At 30.8% G+C, this 22,340-nt stretch overlaps 2 protein-coding genes across 2 annotated transcripts; both read left to right on the forward strand.

Annotated features, from left to right (window-relative positions):
* The first annotated feature begins 1,023 nt into the window (after positions 1-1,023).
* On the forward strand, positions 1,024-1,834 carry ND-B17 (NADH dehydrogenase (ubiquinone) B17 subunit). The gene is made up of 3 exons (XM_070644391.1): positions 1,024-1,369; positions 1,444-1,545; positions 1,616-1,834. Exons 1-3 carry the CDS (start codon positions 1,118-1,120, stop codon positions 1,754-1,756), a joined length of 495 nt encoding a protein of 164 aa, XP_070500492.1. The 5' UTR covers positions 1,024-1,117; the 3' UTR covers positions 1,757-1,834.
* Positions 1,835-2,269: 435 nt separating this feature from the next.
* On the forward strand, positions 2,270-22,306 carry CycE (cyclin E). Its single transcript, XM_070644492.1, has 6 exons — positions 2,270-2,468; positions 3,643-3,739; positions 10,581-10,650; positions 15,982-16,878; positions 16,941-17,558; positions 17,817-22,306. Exons 2-6 carry the CDS (start codon positions 3,726-3,728, stop codon positions 17,973-17,975), a joined length of 1,758 nt encoding a protein of 585 aa, XP_070500593.1. The 5' UTR covers positions 2,270-2,468; positions 3,643-3,725; the 3' UTR covers positions 17,976-22,306.
* The last annotated feature ends 34 nt before the right edge of the window (positions 22,307-22,340 follow it).

The raw sequence follows: 22,340 nt of genomic DNA on the forward strand, positions 1-22,340 counted from the left end.
CATCCAGCCCAATTATCAAACATCCAGTCACAATTTCCAAAGATCCAGCCCAATTATAAAACATCCAGTCACAATTTCCAAACATCCAGCCACAATTTCCAAACATCCAGTCACAATTCTCAAACATCCAGCCACAATTTCCAAACATCCAGCCACAATTTCCAAACATCCAGTCACAATTCTCAAACATCCAGCCACAATTTCCAAACATCCAGCCACAATTCTCAAACATCCAGCCACAATTTCCAAACATCCAGCCACAATTTCTAAACATCCAGTCACAATTCTCAAACATCCAGCCACAATTTCCAAACATCCAGTCACAATTCTCAAACATCCAGCCACAATTACCAAACATCTAGTCACAATTTTCAAACATCCAGCTAACTATTCATTCAATCAGCCATTCAGCCATTCTAATCAAAATATCATATTTCTTCCCTTCACTTTCCCCCACAAAAAAGAAGATTGACTCTTGTGGATTCAAATTTTTTTCTTCTTTCATTAAGAATCTTTTATGATTAAGCTTAGAAAAAATCTATTTTATAAAGTTTTTGTCATGATTAAATTCACTCATAGTCATAGGAAAAAGTTTTTCTCTTTTTTAAGTATCTATAATTCTTTTTGATGCATAAAAAAAAGTTTTGTATCATGCAGCAACAGCAACAAAAGGAGACGAAGAGTAAAAATTCTTAACCATCGCATTTAAAAGTTTTCATCAAGAAGGAAATTTGAAAATGTGTTTTTGTTGTTTGTGGTGAATTTTAACATGTTCAACGGTCATTTTTTGAATTTTCAAGTTCACCACAAATTATTGACTTTGGATTGTTTCGTTAAGTTGGATAATTTTCCTATAATTCCTCTCTTAAAATCTTTAAACTCAATTTTATAGCTTAATTAACACTCAAATCATGATTTTACTAACTCAACAGATCTTAATCAACAACATAAACCTCATAGAATACATAAATATTGCGTATCTATCATAATTTTCAGACAAACATAACGGCTAAAAAATATTCAAATTGACTCTCTTTGCCGTGTATTTTTCATAACAATCGAGTTTTTCACAAAAAATAAAATTTGATTTTTGTCAACTTAAATCAATTAATTAAACATGGTCGAGGCATCAGAAACGAATGGAGTTAAGCCATTCCCCATTGCGGGACGAATGGTCCGCGAACGTGAACGATGTATTGGAATGACAGATGAAGAAAGAGCTTGGAGAAAACAATATTTGAAGGATCAAGTTATATCCGATAAAGAGCCTCGATATGTCGCTGAATACTGGAAAGAACGTACTAATCCAATTCGACGACTTTATAAGTTCCCATTAGACACAGTTCAGAAGGCATTGACACCCATGTTGGTAAGTTTTCATTAATTAATGTTTATTTATGATCCAGTGATGATGTAACTGATAAATATTTCCACAATTTTAAGGGATGGCAACGAGCATACACAATTCGATTCTTTACCGGAAAGTTCGCAATGGTTTTTGCTGGTATTTATGCTGGCTATTACTACATGAAATACAATTCTAATGTAAGATCCAGTGAAATTTTTAACTGCACTTGTGACATGCTTACTGACTTGATTATTATTATTATTTCAGGATTGGACAAGAAAAGGTGGCTGGAGAGTCATTAAGAGTAGAACAGCAGTTTATCCAGGTGATGAAGGATTCCCAAAACTTCCCGACAGAAGTGCTCCATCAGATTATGCCAATCGTGGTTTCAAGCAATCACCAATATAAATCGTTAAACCTGAATGGAAATTTGTAGAATAACCAAAATCACTAAATTGAAGAATAAAAATTTATTTAAAAATGGGATCTGTGACTTGTTAATTAAATTTTTACAAAATTTTTGTAAACAACTGGATTTTGAATTTTGAATGAGGGGAAAATTCAGGGGTCAGAAACAATTGGTTAATTTTTAGTGCTAAATGTGTTAGATACTCTGTGGAAAGTCGAGGAACTCAGCAATAACTTGCTTATGATTATGTTAATTAAGTTAAATGGTCGATTTGCATGAATATCCGCATCGTCAGCTGCCCAAAAAATTTGAACGAAACCTTCGTACCCACTGAATACAAAATTTAAATTTTTTAAAATCGTTATTTTTTCGTTAAAAAATTTCAATGTTTACTTTTGAAATTTCATAAATTTCAGGCACCAAATTTAATTAAAATTAATTTAATATAAAAGTTGTTAATCTTAACATAATAATAAAGTGAAATCAGTGCCAATTCAGTGTGTGTGTTTGTGAAAAGCATAAGTGATAGCATAAGCTTAAAAATAACGAAAGAATTTAAACTTTTCGTACCCAAATAGTTAATGTTCACATAGAGGTATTTTTGTACACATCTGCTGATCATTCTTGTTTGAAATTTGGAAGCTATAAGACATACGTGCGATGTTAAATTTATTGTGCAAGAAACAAATGAACAGCACATGACATAAAAAGGTATAAAAGTTAATTAAATAAGTGTTAAATAAGTGAAAACATAAAATTGATTAAAAAAATTTTAATTTTTTTCTTCAATGTTTACTGTTTTTTAACCAAAAAAAAAATTAAAATTCATAAAAAATGGTAATTGCGCCCCAAATGATCCGATTTAATGCTAAAGGCATAAATTAAAGTTTATAAACAGTTAATTAATTTGTGTGTCACAAGAACATTTAAAGTGACTGTGGGAATATATCCGAAAAAGTGAAAAATGTGTATTTGATGTGAAGGAATTTTTATACGGCAAATATCCTTAGATACTATCCAAGGATTTATGATATGTCCATAAAATCTGTATCACGTAGATGAAAATTATGAAATGAAATAATTATTTAAATATGTTTAATTCATAAATTAAAAGTTACAATACGTTCAAAATTGTGGTCTAAAACTTCAAAAACAATCTTTGGCGGTAAAATTCAATGTCGATTTTCTACAAGTTAGAGACATCAAATTTTAAAATTTTTTATACCAAAATAATTGTCAAACATCCAGCTATCAAATTTGATAATAAAATAGCATTTAACGAGGATTAATTATAAAGCATTCCCGCCAATTTCTGCCTCCTCTCACTGCTTTTTTTCACGATTCCATTTTTTCTTTCTTTTCTTCTCATTCCCGGCCACATTCGTAAAAGTGATAAGTCGAAAAAAAAATTTTTAAATTAAAATCTATCCAACTTCCAGTGACAATCAATTCATAAAAATTAGTGTACGGTGTTAATGGCATTCTAAACTTTCATATGAAATTTGAATGAACTTTGTGGCTTATATACGGACCGAATTATTCAAAGTGAAAAGTCATCGCATTAGCTCTTTAAAAAAAAAAGTTGTGTGTCAGCCATTTAAATGTACGGAGAGGAAAACGAAGAAATATTATAAAAAAAAAGTTCAAAAACGCAACAACAAAAAAATATATAAAAAGCCTTTCGGGGGGTAATTAAAGAATCCAGATATCAGCGACAATTTTTTGTGAATTTAATTTCGTGAAACTTTCTTCATAATTAAAACCGTCAAATTTCATTTCGGATCAAAAAACAAAAGAAAAAATTACAATTTGGGGTGCAAATAACTCTGCGTGCATATCAATATTGTGTTAACATCTTGCTTCCGGTACCTTTTTTATTTTGCAGTAATATCAACAAGTATAGTCCATTGAACGTGACATATAAATAAATAAATATCAATCAAAAACCCGGCATTTACGCCGCATATAATGGATATCCAAAAGTGAGTATTAAATTTTTTTTTATCGTGACGTCATTATGTGATGATATTTTTTAAATGTCCCCCAAACCGTGTGTGAATGTGTCGTTTAAAAAACTTTTTCCTCTTTAAATTTATGGATAATAAGAAAACATTAGAGTTCGAAAGACGAACGCGTATGAAATTCTTTTTGGTGTGTATGATCGCAGATTAAAATAAGCAAAAAAAGTTGCAAGCGTATTTGAAAAAAAAAAAAATAAAAGTATGAGAACTAAAAAGAAGAAAATTCTTTACATCATTTCCTCAAATGTAAACGTGTCGAATTCTTTTCTTCGCTACATCGACATATTCGATCACATGGCACTGACTTTTCATTGGTGGTTAGTCAAGAATTCTTTTTGCACATTTTCTAGATCTTGCTTACGTTGCAAATGTACGGTTGGCGGGAAAGTTGTGGATTTGTGGCAATTCCTTCAATTTGGCTTCTGGATGTTAATTTTTTAGGGATCGGTCGAGGTCATGGATTGATAATTTACCCATACCCAATTCTCAAGCTACCTTAAGGATTATAAATCCATAAAAATCACCCAAATATCCTCCAGAATCCAAAAGTCCGTTAAATCAAATCAACGACCATACATCCCGTCTCATTCGATCCAATTGAATAATTTTAAATCATCCCTTAATTGCAATTTTTCTCGATCTCCTCCTCTACTTCATCATCTTTTATCATAAGATCTACGCACAAATATGTTCGAACAAAAGGCATCCTACATTGATTCTCAATAGTAAGGGATCAATTCCTTTCGATTACTTTATGGGTTTCTATTTCTTGGAAGGGCCAAGACACAATAGAAATAGAAAATTTTTTTGCCTGCATTCCATTGCATCCCTCTGTTGCACACAATTTCTTCGTCTATTGTTCTTAGATGGTGCCGATACTTTTTCGTCTGTAAGATTCAAATCGGTTTAAATAGCAAAAAATTAAGAAGAAGAAGGAATGGAAAGATAATGAAAAATACGTTACGAAGGATATTGGATATTGTTAACAGACCATTTAAAAATGGAACCTAAATTTTGCTGCCAGACGAATTTTTTAACATGAAATTTAAAAAAAAAATCAGCCCAAAAAAGGATATGCTGCAGAAAAACATGGCAACAACATGTTCTTGAGAAAATTAGGATTGCAGATCTTCAACATACAGCATATGGCACCACATAAATAAACAACTTGATTTGAGTCAGGGATTTGGTTGCATAAATAATTTACTCGAGTGATACTTGATGTGTAACTCTGCATGGAGATTCTTAAAATGGAATTGCCTGTAGGCAACAACAACAACTTGTCATGGGAAATGTTAAAAATAAGCCATAAAAATTTATTTTTAGGCAAAAATTTTGTTAAAAGGAATGTCTTTAAATCCTCTCATCAATACAGGCTCATTTCCCTTATTTCCAATATCTATAGCACGTAGGAAATGAAAATGAAAATGTGAATGAAGAAGAAGATTCCAAATTAATAAATATTAAGAGAAGAAAAGAGTAATGTATTGAAGATTTCGATGCCCGAAATGGAAAAAGTATACAAAAATTGCATTTGTTGTTTCAATGTAGATCACGTCCGGTTCTTCTTCTCTTATTCCATTTTATTTTCACTTAAGTGAATAAACAGAAAATCTAGAAAAATGAATATTTTTTAAGGATATCTTTTATCTTCCATTCATCCTGTCCCCGTCATTGTGTGCATCAATTGTGTTTTTGTGTACATTTCAAGCAAAAAAGGCAACAAGCATTCAGATTCCTTTTTTGGGATTTTTAGAGATGAATTTTATTTATGTATGTAGTTCACACGAGAAATTTATGAGAAATGGATCTTAATTCCTACCTGGCAAAAGTAACTGTTTTCCTGAATAAAAGCTTCTTGTGTTTCAATTCCTTTATATTTGTTGCTCTTTTTTTTTGAAATAATAGTCGGGGATGTTTTTGTGGGAAAATTTTTCTATCTTTCGTACTGTGAAGCTACTCGAGAATGATATTAGCCTAGTCAAAACAACTTTGAATGTTAATTTATCTTGTGCCAAAAATTTGTTGTTGTTTTTGCATTTCTAGTGCCCACATTAATTAGAAATTTATGCTGTTTTTGTTGTTGAAAAATGCAAATTCACCTTCAGTTAAGCTGTTTTGTTAGCTTAAAAATGCAAAAGTGTGCATTCGCATAAAGTGCTATTTCCTGCTTGACTGAATTTCATGATAAAAAGTTTTGCATAATGAGGAATATTTAAATTAATTAGAAAGTTTTGTGGATGGTTGTTTGGTTTCTAGGCGAGTTTTGAGGTTGTTGGGGATTGATTCTGATTTTGAGTGACTTTATAGAATGAATAAGTTACTGAAATTCTGAATTTATGGATTTGAGGGACCTAATTCCAATAATCTCATGATCTGCAGGATTAATTGTAGCTAACCTGCCATATCTGCTGATCTTTGCTACCCTTAATAAGCTAATGACCTTAAGTTGAGCTTAACTAGTTAATACTTGATTATGATCATCCTCAGATTCATCCAAATGACTTATCTATCATTTTATCCGTTTATCATCCTTCGTTCCTGATGTTGATGACCTAGCTTAGAGGACACAAATGCAGTATCTAGAAATTCTCAACGATTTAGGCCAAGATTTGAAGGAAATTTATACCTGATTCTCAAATTTAATTCAATCTCAAAAGCAAATAGGCAATAAATTCCCTCCAAAAATCAAGGTGCTGATGCCAGGCTGATATCAAATGATATTAATTATAATTTGTCATCAACCACCCTCTTAATTCCATCATCAAACAGTTAATTTGTCATCTCCAAAAGTCCCTTACCTGTCGCATCTAATTCCACTCTTCATACCATAAACTAATCATAACAAATGGACTTTTTTTGATTCCCATTTTTACTTCATAATTCCGATTAAATCTCTTACCTGACCGTTCCTGTGTTAACAATATCTCGTCTATTTGTACTACAAATAATGAATTACTATCATCCTGTCTTCTACGAATTGGGATGTTGAAGTATCATCTTTCCCACCCCTACATATGTGTAGATGTAATTCAATAAAAAAGAAAGTTGGTTCCATCAACGCATTGTTGTTAATAATGATGTTAAAAATAAGAGCATTTCCCTCATTTAACATGATTACGTTCAATTTAACAGAGTACGGGATTGACCATTGTTACAAAACTCTTAATTGATGATCAATTATCAAATTTAAAAGTAGTAAACGATGCTCAATTGCTTCTCGTCATGCAAAACTCCTGCCTGAGAAAAAATTTAGGCGCATAAAAAAATTTGCATTCAAGTTTTTCGAGTTTACGGCATTTTATAGACATGTGACTTCAAAAATGATCTTGCTATCCTTGACAAACAGCATGATATTTACGGCTGGTCCCTTAATTAGTTGTTTACAGCATGGGAATTTCTACTTTAAAAGTCCATTGAGCATTCATAGACGCCATTTTGTGCGCTTTAAAGATGAAAAAAGCAATAAATAAGAATGAAAAGAACAACAAAAAAAGAACATTTTTCGATTGTATTTGAACACATTGGAACTGATTCTTTATTCTTTTGCTCATATTTTTGTATGTCTCGCACACGAAGATATTATGTAGTTAGCAAAAAAAAAGTGCTTTGTAATTGGAACTATTAGAATTGAAGGTTTTAGAATGAGAGAATTCAGGAGATTGATGAATTTTGGGTCAGAAGTCATCAAATTGAGATTATTGGGATTTGGGAGATTTACGAGAGAATTGAATTTTGACTTGATATGTCATTCAGTTGTGTGGTTAGGTATGCATACTTCAGTGATACTGAGAATCTAGACCGCGCCTGTAAAGCAAGTGATCTCTTTCAAGATCGATGAATCTTGACCTTCAGATACATAGCTTCGACTATACGTGTAGCACAGTGATGATCAACCATTTTTTGTGCGAATTTTAAGCAATTTACTAGACATAACCTTAACCTAAGATATATTTTCACAATATGAGATAATAAATTGCTCCTATACTTCAATCAAGTCCAAACACACATCCACAATAACTCTAAATTCATAAAAAATTCTTCGCTTATGTATTATTTCGTAATTCGTATGTATTAAAATTTAAAAGTCTCAATGCAATACAAAACAAAACGATAATAACCCTGAGTATGCACTAATTTCGTAATCATAGACAGAACAGTCGTGCATGTTGATTGATAATAATGAATTTTTTTCAGTCGAAGCATTGCTGAATGTTGCATAGTTTGTTGGAATGATTAGGCAGGAATGTCATTCAGTAAGTTCTCAATTTTGACGGATATTACTCAACCGAAATTCCAACTTCTATATCCCAAAAATCTCAAATTTCATCTCATTCCTGCCAAATTTTCTCAACAAAAAAACAAAAATCTTTTTAAAAAATCCCTCAGAGTGCAAATGTGTTGTATGAAATATTTTGACCTTATCCATCAAGTCGAGGAAGTTAATGTAACAGCAGTGAGCATTAGAAAAAGGAAATACAATAATTACACAGTTGTAGGAAATGAATGGACACAACAGTTTGAAAGTTGAAACTTATTTACACCCTTGATGAAATAATTTCTGTCGCATACCTATACTGTACCTTTAAATGCAACTGGTTAAACAATAACACATCGAGTTCCGATCAACCCAACTAATTTTCGTTCCTTTTCACATTAAATTTTTTTACAAAAATAAAATTTTATGACTCCTTTTTTTGTGTGTAAAATTTACTCGGGGCTAAAAAAAATAATATTGTCGTGGCGCGAGGTTGAGGAAATAAAGTTGGTGGCAATGCAATTGGAAAAAAAAGCAAATATATAAAAAATAACTATATTTAATTGACACAATCACCCTCCTAGAATTGCTTGATTAAAAAATATAAAGCGATTGTGTCTTTTGTGACACAATAAAAGTAACAATTTTTACCCCGTGGCTTATTTAATGCGATGGAATGTAATCAAACAGACATCAGGTATGGTGTTGCTTACCGCTTTTTTTATTATTGAGTTTCGATGGGAAACATAAATTTTTATATAAATTACTTTCGCTCTAATAGATCCTTATCTATTGCTTATTTCTTGTCATTTTTATGAAAAATTTACTGGAAACATTTTTTGGGTAAATTTTTAAAACATTAAAAATAAATAAATTCTATTATTTGTATCCATTTAACCAAAAATGACGCTGAGCAAATGAACTAACAAAAATAAATATAAATGAGAGAATCGAGAGCATAAAAATTCTGGCGCTAAAACTTTCCATTTCTCTTTTATGTACAATTTTATAACTTTTTTTTTGGAGGGAATTGTGTAATTGAAAGGCAATAGATACATAAAGCGATCGCTTATGATCATCATATGTAGAACTGAAGGCATACAAAAGAAAAGAAAATTTTTCGCGCGCTCACAAACACTATGGATATGACGGTGGAGTTGGTTATAAGTCAGTGAAATCATATGAGTGTATTTTATTTATATATTTTTAAAAAAAACAACAAAAACATTTTTTTTTTCGCCCGGGTACTTTACATTCTTCTTCATCTCTCTTTTCTTACTCTGTTTTCCTCCCGAAATTCTATTTTATAACTATGTGTTTATATCCATATTCGTATGTATATTGGATATGCCACCAGATTTTATTCTTCTTGGTATATATGTACATTTTTTTTTCTTTACTGTATACAATGTTTGAGCGCGAGACTCTTGATCTTTTATGATGTGCTTTGTTAGTCATCAACTAGTCAATTTGACTGACTGATAATAGATGAATCAACTATCGCAATTCTTTAATTCGGATTAGTTTCCTGTCATAAAGACAATTGAGAGATGACAAAAATGTAAATATGAAAATTTTATGATGCTTAACAATTAATTATGAGGGTAATGAATGCGGATTACAGTAAAATTGCCTTTATTTACTTGAAATGTAGGGTCAATAGCCAAGAGAACTGTATTGACAAATTTATTCAAACTTAAAGTACTGTTAGCTAAAACAACTATCGCTATTTAAATGGCAAAACTAGAGCTTAAAATGAAATATTAAGCAAAAAAAATATGTTTACGACTACGTTAATAATACTTTATCCCGGATGGGATTCGAACCCACACCGCCACATAGCTACCATTCAATTATCAGTAACTTATACCATTAGGCTACCGGGAGTTATCAAGAAAGTTGACAAAACACCAACTTAAAGTATTCCAAGTTCAGACAATATCCACATCAATTAGAACCTTTAAATCCCAATGCGCATCATTCTCGAAAATGCCAGCTTGTTCACTTTTTGTTGTTTTTGTTTGATTGCCGGCAAAAAAGTTTTTTATGTTGGTGCCTTCTCCATCTCTCATACCCGGTTTTCTTTACATAACTTCTTTGTTTTCCTTTTACATATGGAGAACTCTGCTCCGCTGACAGCGAACGATGATGACGATGATTATATTTCACCAAGAACCAGAAAGAAAATAATAAACTTGATAATACATATATTCCACTGTAGACCAACAAAAACAATAAAATAAAAATTTTTGTTGAGTAAATGAAAAAAATATACATGCAGAGATATATGTACATAGAGATGAGAGGGAGAGGAAAGTTCTCTTGTAAGAATTTGAGAATTTCTATGTTAAATGTTTATTTTAATGTACGCAGAATGGAATGAATGTTGAAAAAAATTGATGAGGAATCAGTACAAAATACTAAATGTTAAGCGTTAGTGGTTTTGTTGGGATTCCTTTGTAATTTAAATCTTTTTCTTATTTTTATGTAAATTTTTACACAAAATTATAATAACAAAAAATATTTTCGTTTCTATTTCCATAGCAAAAAAGAGGGATCATCGCAGCAACAAGTTCGAAATAGTCGAAAACGTAAACTTTCCTCCACTGGCTTTGTAAGTATTGTGTGATTAATAATTTCATCATCCTTTTATTCTCACATATTTAACCTGACATTTCACTTCCTCTTTTTTCGTGAATCTAAAATTAATTTTACCGACTTAAAAAACACAACAAAATATTCCACTTTTATTCATCTCATCGCACGCCGAAAAGAATCATATTTCACTTAATGTATTATATATTGAAAAACTCTACTGCACCCAAAAATTAAATCACGTATAATCAAAAAGAATATAAGAATATGAAAATTAGAAGAGTCAAAAGTGCAAACCAAATTAGAGCTGATAGAATCCCTCAAAAAGGTTAAACTCCGCTGTACAATAACATGAAATATTCCCCGTTAAATTACAATAAACAACTATAATAAAATAATAGTAAAGAAATGATGAAAAGTGAGTGTAAAAACTATTGTAAATGGTCATGTTACATATGATGCATACCTCCTTTGCATGTCCATCGTGAACGGTCAATTTAAATTAGAATAATTGATGTCGGTCTTTCTGGTTTTCTTGATTACATTTTGAGTGACATATAGTGAAAGTCCGTCACAACCCCTTCTGTATATTTTAAACTATGTCACTGCCGTTTTAAAATTAGTTCCATGAAACTCATCAATAATCGCGACGACTTCATGTAGATGTATGGGAATTCATAATGTTCAGTGAAAATTACATCTTGCCTTAATTTACAAATATCGTGCTTAGATTCAATTACAATAAGTGAAACCCCTTATGGTTTATGCTTTTTGATGTTTCGTCAATAAAAATATACGATATACGATCATTTTTTCTTGTGATGTGTGCAACGTAATTTGCATAATGTCATCAAGTTTTTACCTTTTTTTCAACTCAGTTAGTTATAGCTATTTTGATGTATTTTATGAATATGAGTGTGTAATTGTTAGTAACTCGAATAAATTTTTATGCAGAGAAAATTTTATGTATGTTAATAATGATGATGAAAAAAGGGTAGAAAAATTGATGCATATTATTGAGAAGGATATATAGAATTGCCATGAAATCGTTATAGTTTTTTTTGAGAGCAGAATAAACAATCTAATGAGCTTAAGAAATATATTAGAATAATAATTTATGAAGCAGCAATAGTTAGGATCTTTTCAGGCAAAATTTTATGAAATCTTGAATATTTTCTTAGGTAGAAAATTTGAATGATGGGAATTAATTTTTATGTAGGGATGAAGACGCATTTTGTACCCATTTATGTGATGCAATTGGGATCTGTAACTGACTATGAGATACTCACCACTATAATACCGAGGAAATTAAAAGTTAGAGTTTAGCAACTCATAAGACTTAGTTATGATAAACTTAGTTATTCTATGAGAATTTCGTCATGTAATTTAACAGCAAGACTCTGAAGCTTGAATTCGAAGTCTAACGCCTTTTTAAATATCAAATGAGCTAGAAATACCGCATTTCCAACAGCACATAGATTCTATACCCTTAAACTCTTGGTCAAAACGACAAATCGACAATTTAACCTCAATTTTCAAGCATACACTTAGCATGTTCATTCTATAAACATTTAACGAAACAAGAAGAAAAACAAGGACCTTGTTTTATTTTTGTTTTGTTTGTCAGGCAGAAATTCTCAAGAATCTTCAGAAAAAGTTTTTGAGGCAAAATTTGAATATTTATTAAAAAAAATTTGTATTTTTTTAGTAAAAATGTTCATAAAGTTTTTAAAAAAATAGAGTTTTACGAAGGGGTGTTATATTCGTTTAAAGAAGTAATCAACTATTTCCCTTTACCTGCAAAATGCAAGACGTCAACAACACATACGAGCCACTTCGAATATATGAAAAAATCGACGAAAACATCTGTCGCATTCCACTGGCCTTTTAAACATATTACATTACTACCTATATGCATATCAAACGTAAAATAAGAAAATTTTCATTTAATAGGGATCTTTAAATGTCGAATTGAGGATTAAAAGAAGCTAAATAAGAAACTTATCATTGTGTGAGTGTTGCAAATGTGTACAAACTTTTTTTTTTGCCTGCCTGATGTCGTCTTCGACTTTAACGAACTTTTTTTTTTTTTTCTTTTCTATTCAAGTCTTAGTCTCCCTTTGATTAACGTTGATTGTAAAGATTATTATTTTCTTAACTAGAAAATATTTTTGCTGCACATTTGTTACGTGCTGAATACATTCATTGTGTATTATTATTATTTGTCGTTTGAATTAAAAGAATAGGAAAAAAAAGAAGGAAGGAAAAGATCCCTTCATATATGGTAAGAAAAGTTATAACACAGTTAAGGGGATGAATCAGAAATAAGAAGTATAATTTATCAAAAAAAAAGAAGGAACAATCTTCATACATTAATGTGCGTGTGGTGTGCTTCTCTGTGCAGATTGCATAAAAATTTCTTAATACTACAATTAAATTACATTAGATTCGGAGGTTTCATTTGACAATAATTTCGGAACAAGGAAGAAGGAAAAAATAGCCGTTCTGGTAGATTGTCCCCTGTCCCTTTTCTGTTTTGTATCATCACGAAAAAAAAAGTTAATGTAAAAAAACAATAGAAGGAAGCCCGCGGATAAAAGAATTATGAGCACCACTACCGCAATCATCTTGAACCACCAAGTGGAATGGAAATAAAAAGTTGTGCCCAAAATGACATCTTGAAAATAAATGTACACATGCACGCATATCTTAAGGATCGCTGTATGTATGAATATTAAGTGAAGAGGAGCGAGCAGCGGGAAATGATGGAATTCACCCAAGTAGAACATCTTTATGTGGTACTTTAAAATTTTCAAATTCTTCCATTCTTCCTTGTTCTTTTTTAATTACACTTTTGTGCTCACTTTTTTTGGGATACCAGAAGGACACCGACAAGAATGCCTCAATTCTTATTATTATTTATGAAAAAAAGGAACCAAATGCAACTGAATAATTTTAATGTTGTTTTTGTTGTTGTCGAAATGGAATGGACAATGTGGTAGTAATATTAATGAATATATAGGGGAACCCTCTCATAAAAGAATAAGAAAAAATTATTGAAATTGAGCAAATGTGTCGTCTTTCTTACGTCAGGCTCTTCTTTACTTAACAATTTTCTGTTCAAATTTTATTCAAAAAATAATAAACGACATAAAACGGTATCTGCATCTGCTCACCTTTACCTTTATTCCTTATTCTTGCTGACTTAATATCGAAACATAATAAGGAATGAAGAGAAGGAAGGAACAAAAAGTCTATACGCATATTACTAGTTCCTTCTCATACCGAAACTGATGCCGTCTGCTTTTTCCTTTTCATTCAATTTGCTTCTTATTCTTCATTTAATGCTTAAATTTAGAACGAATGCATAAAATTCGTTTATTTTCTTCTTTTTGGCAAATTTAAAAATCCCAAGGCGTAATCATAACACGTCATTAGCTCTTATTTATGAATATACTTCTTTTTTGCTAATCCGACATTCTTTATAGGAATTAGACATTCCTTATAAAACATAAATAATTTACGAAATCGAACTGAAAAGAAGCAGTGACGTGAAAAGTCATTGCTAATCAAAAGTTCAATATGCAATGAGGTAGAAATATGATTGAAATTACTAAAGATTTGGATGGAAAATTTGAACAGAAGTCTGAATGTTGATTATTATTATTTTGCAATTAAGGAAATTGAAATTTGAGTCTAAAGGATGCCGATGAGGAATAAAGAGAGAATTTAGCTTGAGGCTATGAAGATTTGATGAATTATTTCAAGATTGCGGTTGAGCTTGTGCTTAAGTAGTTTGAAGTTGTGTGTTAAGGCACAATATGCTTAAAAAAATCACCAGGTTGCCTCAGAAACTTGAAACTTCCATTAGAATTCAGCTCAATCTTCAAATTAGAATATTCAGGAACGAGCTCTTACATGCTAGCCTAAACTTGAAATTCTAGATTCAAAACGCAAAATGTATGCTTCAAACCACAATAAACTCAAGCTTCATCGACCTAAACAGTTGTTTAACAAGAAATTCAACTCAATACCTAAACCTTGAATATCCTGAAATCAAAAAATCCTGTTAATGCAAAAACAGATGTGATAAATTCACTTCCAAATTTCCCATAGTTCCGCGATTTTAATTTCCGACAAGCTGCATCATAAAAAGTAACATTAGACAATTTATGCTTTAATTAAGGCATGGAAAGGTGCAGAAAAATCTTCCTTGAGAATCTTCCGTTATTTGATTAATTTCATCCCATCCCTTCTCATGCATGATGGGATGTTGATCTAGAAAGATGCAAGGATTTTGCGATGAGAAGACATGACATAAATTATAAAGAAAAATAAAGGGAATTTAAATGCCCTTCCAAACGTCCCTTAATAGATATATTGGCATCAGATGTTGATGATGATCAGATGGATATAAAATGATGAACATCTTGCGCTCTTATTGCCCTTTAAATACCGCTGCATCATCTTTTTTATGCCACTCACATCATTTTTTTGTCATCTCAATTTTTTTGTGTCTTGTTTATGACTGTTTACTTCTGATTTTAATACCCATTTTTTGCGCAGTACGCAACCTCTCATTGAAGTCTTTTGACTGCCTGCCTAGAATGTAAAAAAAAACTTTCCCTCTGTGACACAATAAGGAACAAAAAAAAAACAAAACAATCAGCTTCCTTCTCCCCTTAATGCTCTTAAGAAAATTGTTGCAGCTTGATATCAATTTTAAGGGATTTCTTACAGCTCAATAGAAAAAAATATGTGTGTGATATTGAGTAGAATAAGAAGTAGGAACAAAAAAATAATTGTTTATGATCATGAACACCTTGACGTGAAATTTTTATTTAAATGGTGCATTTGCAGGAAGATTTTTACTATTTTTTTTGGCGCGTTTCATTAAATATTCAAACGTGCTTGACATTTTTTGCTGCGAATGCTGACTTCATGGAGTGATTTTTGGCAAGATGTAGAACAAAACTGGTTCATTATGTCCTGTGGGTTGTTTATCAATGATGTCAGCTATGATATTGGATTTTTAGAGTTCAAAGACTGTTAAATGTTGAAGAATTTCAAATCTAATAGTTTTACCTGAAAACCCCTTATTTTTAGACAAACGTCATTGATGGATATCCCCTTGACCAAAGTATATCTTTGAAAATTCTCAATATTATCAAAATCATCAACTTTTTTCAATCTAAACCATTAAAAATGATTCTTTTCAATCAACTATTCATAAATGCGCTTGAGTCTTCTGTAAGACTATTCCCAACTTGATCACGAACCTTAATAACTAATTTTACATTCAATTTAACTAATTTTCATCATTTTTTGCTTTCTTTTTTTCCTCATACAGGACGACGATGTAGCACAAAGGCCAATTAAACGTTATAATTCATCATCACAGTCAGAAACGTCACCAGACTCATCAGCATGTAGCCTCTCACCACAATATCCAGAATCAATAACGTCATCAGATGACGAAAAATTCACAAAACAAGCAATTAACGATAAAACATATACAATCTCAACGAGCGATGCAAAGAAAAAATTTGGCGAATGCTCAAAGTCAATCGCTGGCAATCAACGTGATAGTCAAACCGTAGTGTACAGTTCTAGTTCTAAGAATAATCAATTTGTTAGTAATAAGTCATTAAAAAATGCAACAACAATCGAAATTGTATCGTCACCCGAATCAGCTGGCACAAGTGAAGTATCAGATTTTGATGCTGTTACAAATTTAGATGTTGATGATTTAGGTAGCGATTATAGTGTATTTAGTCCATTAGAAACTGAAAGTCTTAAGAATGATCGTAAATTGCTTGTAAATAAGAACGAAAAGACTCCACATTCACAAAAGAATAAACAACCAGTACCGACATTATATTATAAAACAAAAGTTGACGATAAAGTTCCATGTTATGTGACGCCATCAAGTGAGCAACGTGTATGTCCATTACCAATACTTCCCTGGGCTGATCGTGAATCAGTATGGAAGAGTATGGTACGTAAGGATGAGAAGGCATCGTTGAGTCGTGATGTTAATATGTTTGAAAGTCATCCAGGACTACAGCCAAGAATGAGAGCAATACTATTAGACTGGTTAATTGAAGTTTGTGAAGTATATAAACTTCATCGCGAGACTTATTATTTAACTGTAGACTATCTTGACCGTTATTTGACTGCAAAGCAAAATATTAGTAAAAATCAACTTCAATTAATTGGCATTACATGCTTATTTGTTGCTTCAAAGGTGAGTTACTATTGACTATTTTGGAATTAATCATGTATTGACATTATCCTTACAATTCACAGGTTGAGGAAATTTATCCCCCAAAACTTCATGAGTTTGCATACGTCACAGACGGCGCTTGTTCAGAAGAAGACATTTTACAACAAGAGATTTTAATATTACAAGCCCTTAATTGGTGTATAACGCCCGTAACAATCATGGGATGGGTTAGCATTTATATGCAATTAAATGCAACACAAAGTAAAACCGATGTGGCTGGAATAGAACCAAAGGCATTATTACTTCTAAATTCATCAAAATATGGCAATTCATTTATTTATCCACAATTTACAAGTACTGACTTTGCGAGGACAGCCCAATTAATTGATTTATGTTCACTTGATGTTGGCATTGCAAATTTTCCATACTCAATAATTGCAGCAGCTGCAATAAGTCATGTACTTGATAAAAATACATCAAAGAAAGTGTCTGGTCTTGATTGGGCAACAATAGCACCATGTGCAAAATGGATGGAGCCATACTATCAAGTTCTTGAAGAAGAGGCTGAATATAATCCAATTTTATTACTTGAACAAAATGAGCAAGTTGAAATCAGCTATGGATTAAGTCACGTTTGTCCAAATCTTAATAAAGATCCATCACATATCATTCAAACACATTCCACAAGCTTGGACGTATTCGTAAGTATTTTATACACAACATTCTAATTAGTTGTCAAGCTGAAAACTCGATTTTTAACCAATTTGTGGTCTAATATCAGCTTGCGGTTTGATAACAGTTATATTTTTGGAATTTTTTAAAAATTAAATGGCTATGTGAACAGACTGTTTAATGCTGATAGCGAAAAATTGTCAATATTTCCTTATCAATTGACATACTTTTTAATTCTATAAAGCTATAGGTCACTAATTCTCATTATACATTCTATCTATTTTCAGGATAAGGGAATTCTTAGACGTGAACAATTAGAAGCAGCCGAAACAATAATTAAACAGGAAGCATCACCAGCTCCAAGTACAGTACCTCCATGTCCACCAGGAATTTTAACACCACCAGCATCAAATAGAAAATCAGCTGAAATTTCGATGGCAAACTGATATCAATTTAACTATTTTTATTTGAGCTTCCTGTAACATCACTGGTAATAGCTGTATAGTGAAAAAATTCTCTTATCGATATCATCGCAAGCATTCCAATAATCGCAATCATTAAAAATTTTAAAATTAATAAATTAACCTTATATTTTTCAAATTTATGAATCAATAGACCAAAATTAATATCTGATTAGGACTTTTTATAGATCAATTTTTATGTGATGGAAGCTGAAGGAAGTCGGAATTTGGTGATTAAATTGGGAATTTTTGAAGGTTCCTGATGGATGAGTTGCAAAATATTGGACAATTTTTGTAGAATTTTCATTTTTATTGCTTGCAACTTAAGGCATCAACAATGAAAATTCTGCCTAGTCGCAACATCCAACATCCAGAAAAGTAACCTTAAAAATTCCAACAATCCTTAATTCCGACAGAGCATCAAACTAATAATTAACACTTTTTGGCATGATCTCTAAACAAATTTAGACAAAATTTTCCTTTAGTTTGATGCTCGACTTTTGGCACTTGTGAGACTTTTTTTCAAAATATTAAGCCATACATCATTAGATGCTCAATTCACATGTCAATCATAATTTTTCTTTTGATTCTTCCAAAATAATGCTCAATTTATGCTCAATTACCAATTAACGGAAACCACAAATGCAATTCAATGAATGAAAATAAAAACGGGAAGAGGAATGAGCAGCACAATTCAGACAATAGAAAATGATTTTCATCCTTTTTAATAAAATTTTTGATTGATTTGAATGCCTTTAACTGCTTTTAACATGGTTCGATTAACTTCTGAACATGCTAGTCTTTATGCTACTTTTAATAGACTATGTGAGAACTTGTATAATTTATGCAAAATGGAACTTATGTAATTTATACATAAAAATTACTAAAATGACTGTAAATTACGACTGTCTTTACCTTCTGGCTCTTTTTTTTTCTTTTAGAAATTTCATCAATGACTTTATTTAATTTGAATGGTTGTGGCATGTAGGGATGGATGAATTTGGAATGTCGACGCCTTGTAATCCTGTCATTTACTGCAAAATACACAAAATACCTCAAGAACAACTCAAATATTTATAAATAGACCAAAATTACAAAATTAATGACAAGTACAAATTCTACAATAGACTGAAAATTGGTTCAATGGAACTTGATAGCAGATTTTGATTGATTAAATGCTACAAAATTGGTGAATCCTTACAATTCAAGCTATAAGCTCATAATTCAGTGCTCTTTCTTGATAATATTCAATTTTTGTTAAATTCTCAATGTGCAGACGGCTTAAAATTGATGAATCTAAAATAATATTGTTGAGAAAAAAATGAATTGACGCATTTAAGTGTGCTTTGGGACGTTTCTAATTGAGAAACTGATAATTATAAGGACTTGAACCAATGATAGCAATGACTTAATCAATTTAATTAATATCCGAATTTAAGATGATCAATGCAAAACTTTTAATAACTATAGAAATGATCTTAAAAAGCTTGAATATCAGCTCCTAATAGTTTAGCACTTTTATAAAGTTGCTGTTGCTTTGTTTGGTATTGCATTAACATTTTTTGATCGTTTCCAAGAGTTTTTAAAAGTTAATCTCAAAATAAGACATGAATCTGCTAGTTTAAGTTCTATTGGACACTCCACTAATCTTCGTTAGCATAATTAAACCATATAATGACTGGATTACAGCATCAAGGCAACATTATATCGACATGTCCAGGTATCTACATCCTCAATCTATTGAGGGGTCAATTCACTTATTATGTTAAAAAATAACGAACTTTTTTTGAAATTAACAAAAGAATTTCAATTGTTTAATTTGAATTTACTTCCTCTTGCTCTTGAACGGGAGTTGGAGGACGTAAGTTGAACGTAATAAGTGAACTAACCCCTAATTTAATTTTAACAATAATTTTCCAATAATACTTAACTATAATTTAACATTAACACACTAAACTATCATAAATCTATGAATTAATATGAAAATTGATTTGACATAGACGTGAATTCCTTAAAAATAGGCAAACAAAAAAAAGCTAGAATAACAAATTCTGATGAAATTTTTAAAATTAAAAACACAATCCTAGACTAAATTACTTCTGTTTTTCAAACGTGTGCATTTTTTAGATTCTATTTGATTGAAAAAATTACAAAAAAAAACCCACAAAAAAAAATTAGTAGTTTGCTTGCATGCATTTTCAACGTCGTGTATTGATGTATAAAAGAAATGTGTAAATGAAAATTTAAATAGAATTTAGAAAATAATTTTCGTTTGTGATGTCCTCAAAAAATGTTAGTGACAACATCACAAACTAATTTAGTTTAATTTTTTAAGATATTTTTTATATAAATCTATTTGATATAGGCCAAAAAAAAATTGTTCTAAATCGGCCGAAAGGGCTTAAAATTCGTATTTCTTGTAAGAAGAAGAAAATAAACTTGATAGAAAATTTTAAGGATTTTTTTGGAAGCAGCAAAATGTGAACTTTTTAATGATTTGTACTTCACATTTTGCTGTTTTGTTGGACAAAAATGCTTGAAAAACTTTTCAAAAAAGTAGAAAACTAATGAAGTTAATTGCGTTTTATAATGCAAATGATGCCTTAGGGGTTGTCCATCAGTAATGATCCTGTAGTTCGTTAATCCTGTATAAAATGATGAGTATCTTAATCATGATTGTGTTCAAACTGCGTTCCACGGAACACAAGTGTGTCGTCGAATTTTTGTTGAAATTTCATAAACCGCATGCTGTTTGCAGTTTTAGTCATGGCTTACTAACAAGGTGTGTCGTGGAACAAAATAGTTTGGACAAAACTGATCTAAATGCTCTTGATATTCTGGACGAAATGGATCTAATGTTATAAATTCTTAGAACTTTAATCTCTTAACTTTTGGACGTTATAGGTGGATAACCTCAAAATTAAAAATGGAAGTAGAATTATTTGAGAAATTAAGTGGCAAAGTTGAAGAAATTTTGAATATTTTTAAAGTTTTTTTGAAATTTTGTCAAAATTTTTCAAAAAATTCACTTCCGAAAAAATTAGAGTTCAAAATCGACTCAGATTTTGTATGGAAAATTCTACAATATTTGAGTCGAATTTAAGCTCTAAAGAATGGAAAAGTTGCTGGACTTTCCATTCAATATCCAGCAATTTTTCAACCTCTTATTCCTCATTTAACTAAAATGAGTGACCGTTAATAATATTTAAATCTTTCATTATATGGAAGTGCAACAAATCGCCTGTAAAAAGTAACTTTTATATTAAAGTTGTAACAATAATTATAATAATCAAGGAATTGTCCATAAATGACGTCATAAGTAAAATTGACATCATAACTGGATGATCCTGAAAAGGGAAGTTTTAAGCCTTTAGAAAGACTATTAATGTACAATTACGCTTATTCAGACAATCAGATAACGATTAAGAAACATTTTTGTATGTCATCTGACTTTTATACACAAAAAAAGTAATCAAGTAACAATCTGTGTGACTTACGATAATATAAATCCAATGCCATATGTAAATGAATGCTTATGTCTTAAGATTTTACACAATAATTCTGTGGAATTACGCTTCTTTTGGAAATTCTCTTCATGTGTATATTAAGGACAATTTCTACTTCCACAATTGTGATCATTTTAAGCAAGCATTCATATCCGATATTCAAACATATATACAAAAAAAAAAAACTGAAAAAAAGTATGACGCTTAATGAAATCATGATAGTATGTAAGGAAAAACATTTAATACTAATTAGCAAGCTTCTTCTCTACATTTATGTCCAGTCAGTCTATAAAGTTCTTAGTATAAAGGTTTAATCAGCTGTTAATACCTTAATTTGTCACATGAGATGTTCATTGTGTTAGCAAAAAAATAATTTTTGTATTTATGACGTAATTGCTAAGGTTAATGAACTGCAGATTGACTGGAATAGAGAATAAATTTGCTGATAATACATTTTCTCAGTGGTATAAAATTTCACAAAGGTTAGGTTTAGGTATGAATCCTTGGATCAACAGTTAAATCCATTCTAACCCCTTGAAATTTTATATTGCTTATTTATGGTAGAATCAGAAGCTTCTAGTGCTTGTCAATATTGCCTTATCATGAATTAAGATATGACAAAGCCACCTGGCAACAACTAGTAGCTCCTAACTTCTATCAAGTTTGTTAGAAATTTAACATTTTTTAAATACATTTTTTTATCGCACAAGTTAATATTTTGATATGAAAAAATATTTTTTTATAAATCATAAACAGTTGGAAGATATTTTGTAAATACAATATTTTTTTTGGGGTTAAATTCTCACCCCAGGAATAACATGCTACATATACATTACTGAAATAA

The sequence above is a fragment of the Chironomus tepperi genome, unplaced genomic scaffold (assembly GCF_022539635.2).
Source record: "Chironomus tepperi strain 1889 unplaced genomic scaffold, CSIRO-AGI_Ctep_v1 contig_337, whole genome shotgun sequence".
Lineage (NCBI taxonomy): Eukaryota > Metazoa > Arthropoda > Insecta > Diptera > Chironomidae > Chironomus > Chironomus tepperi.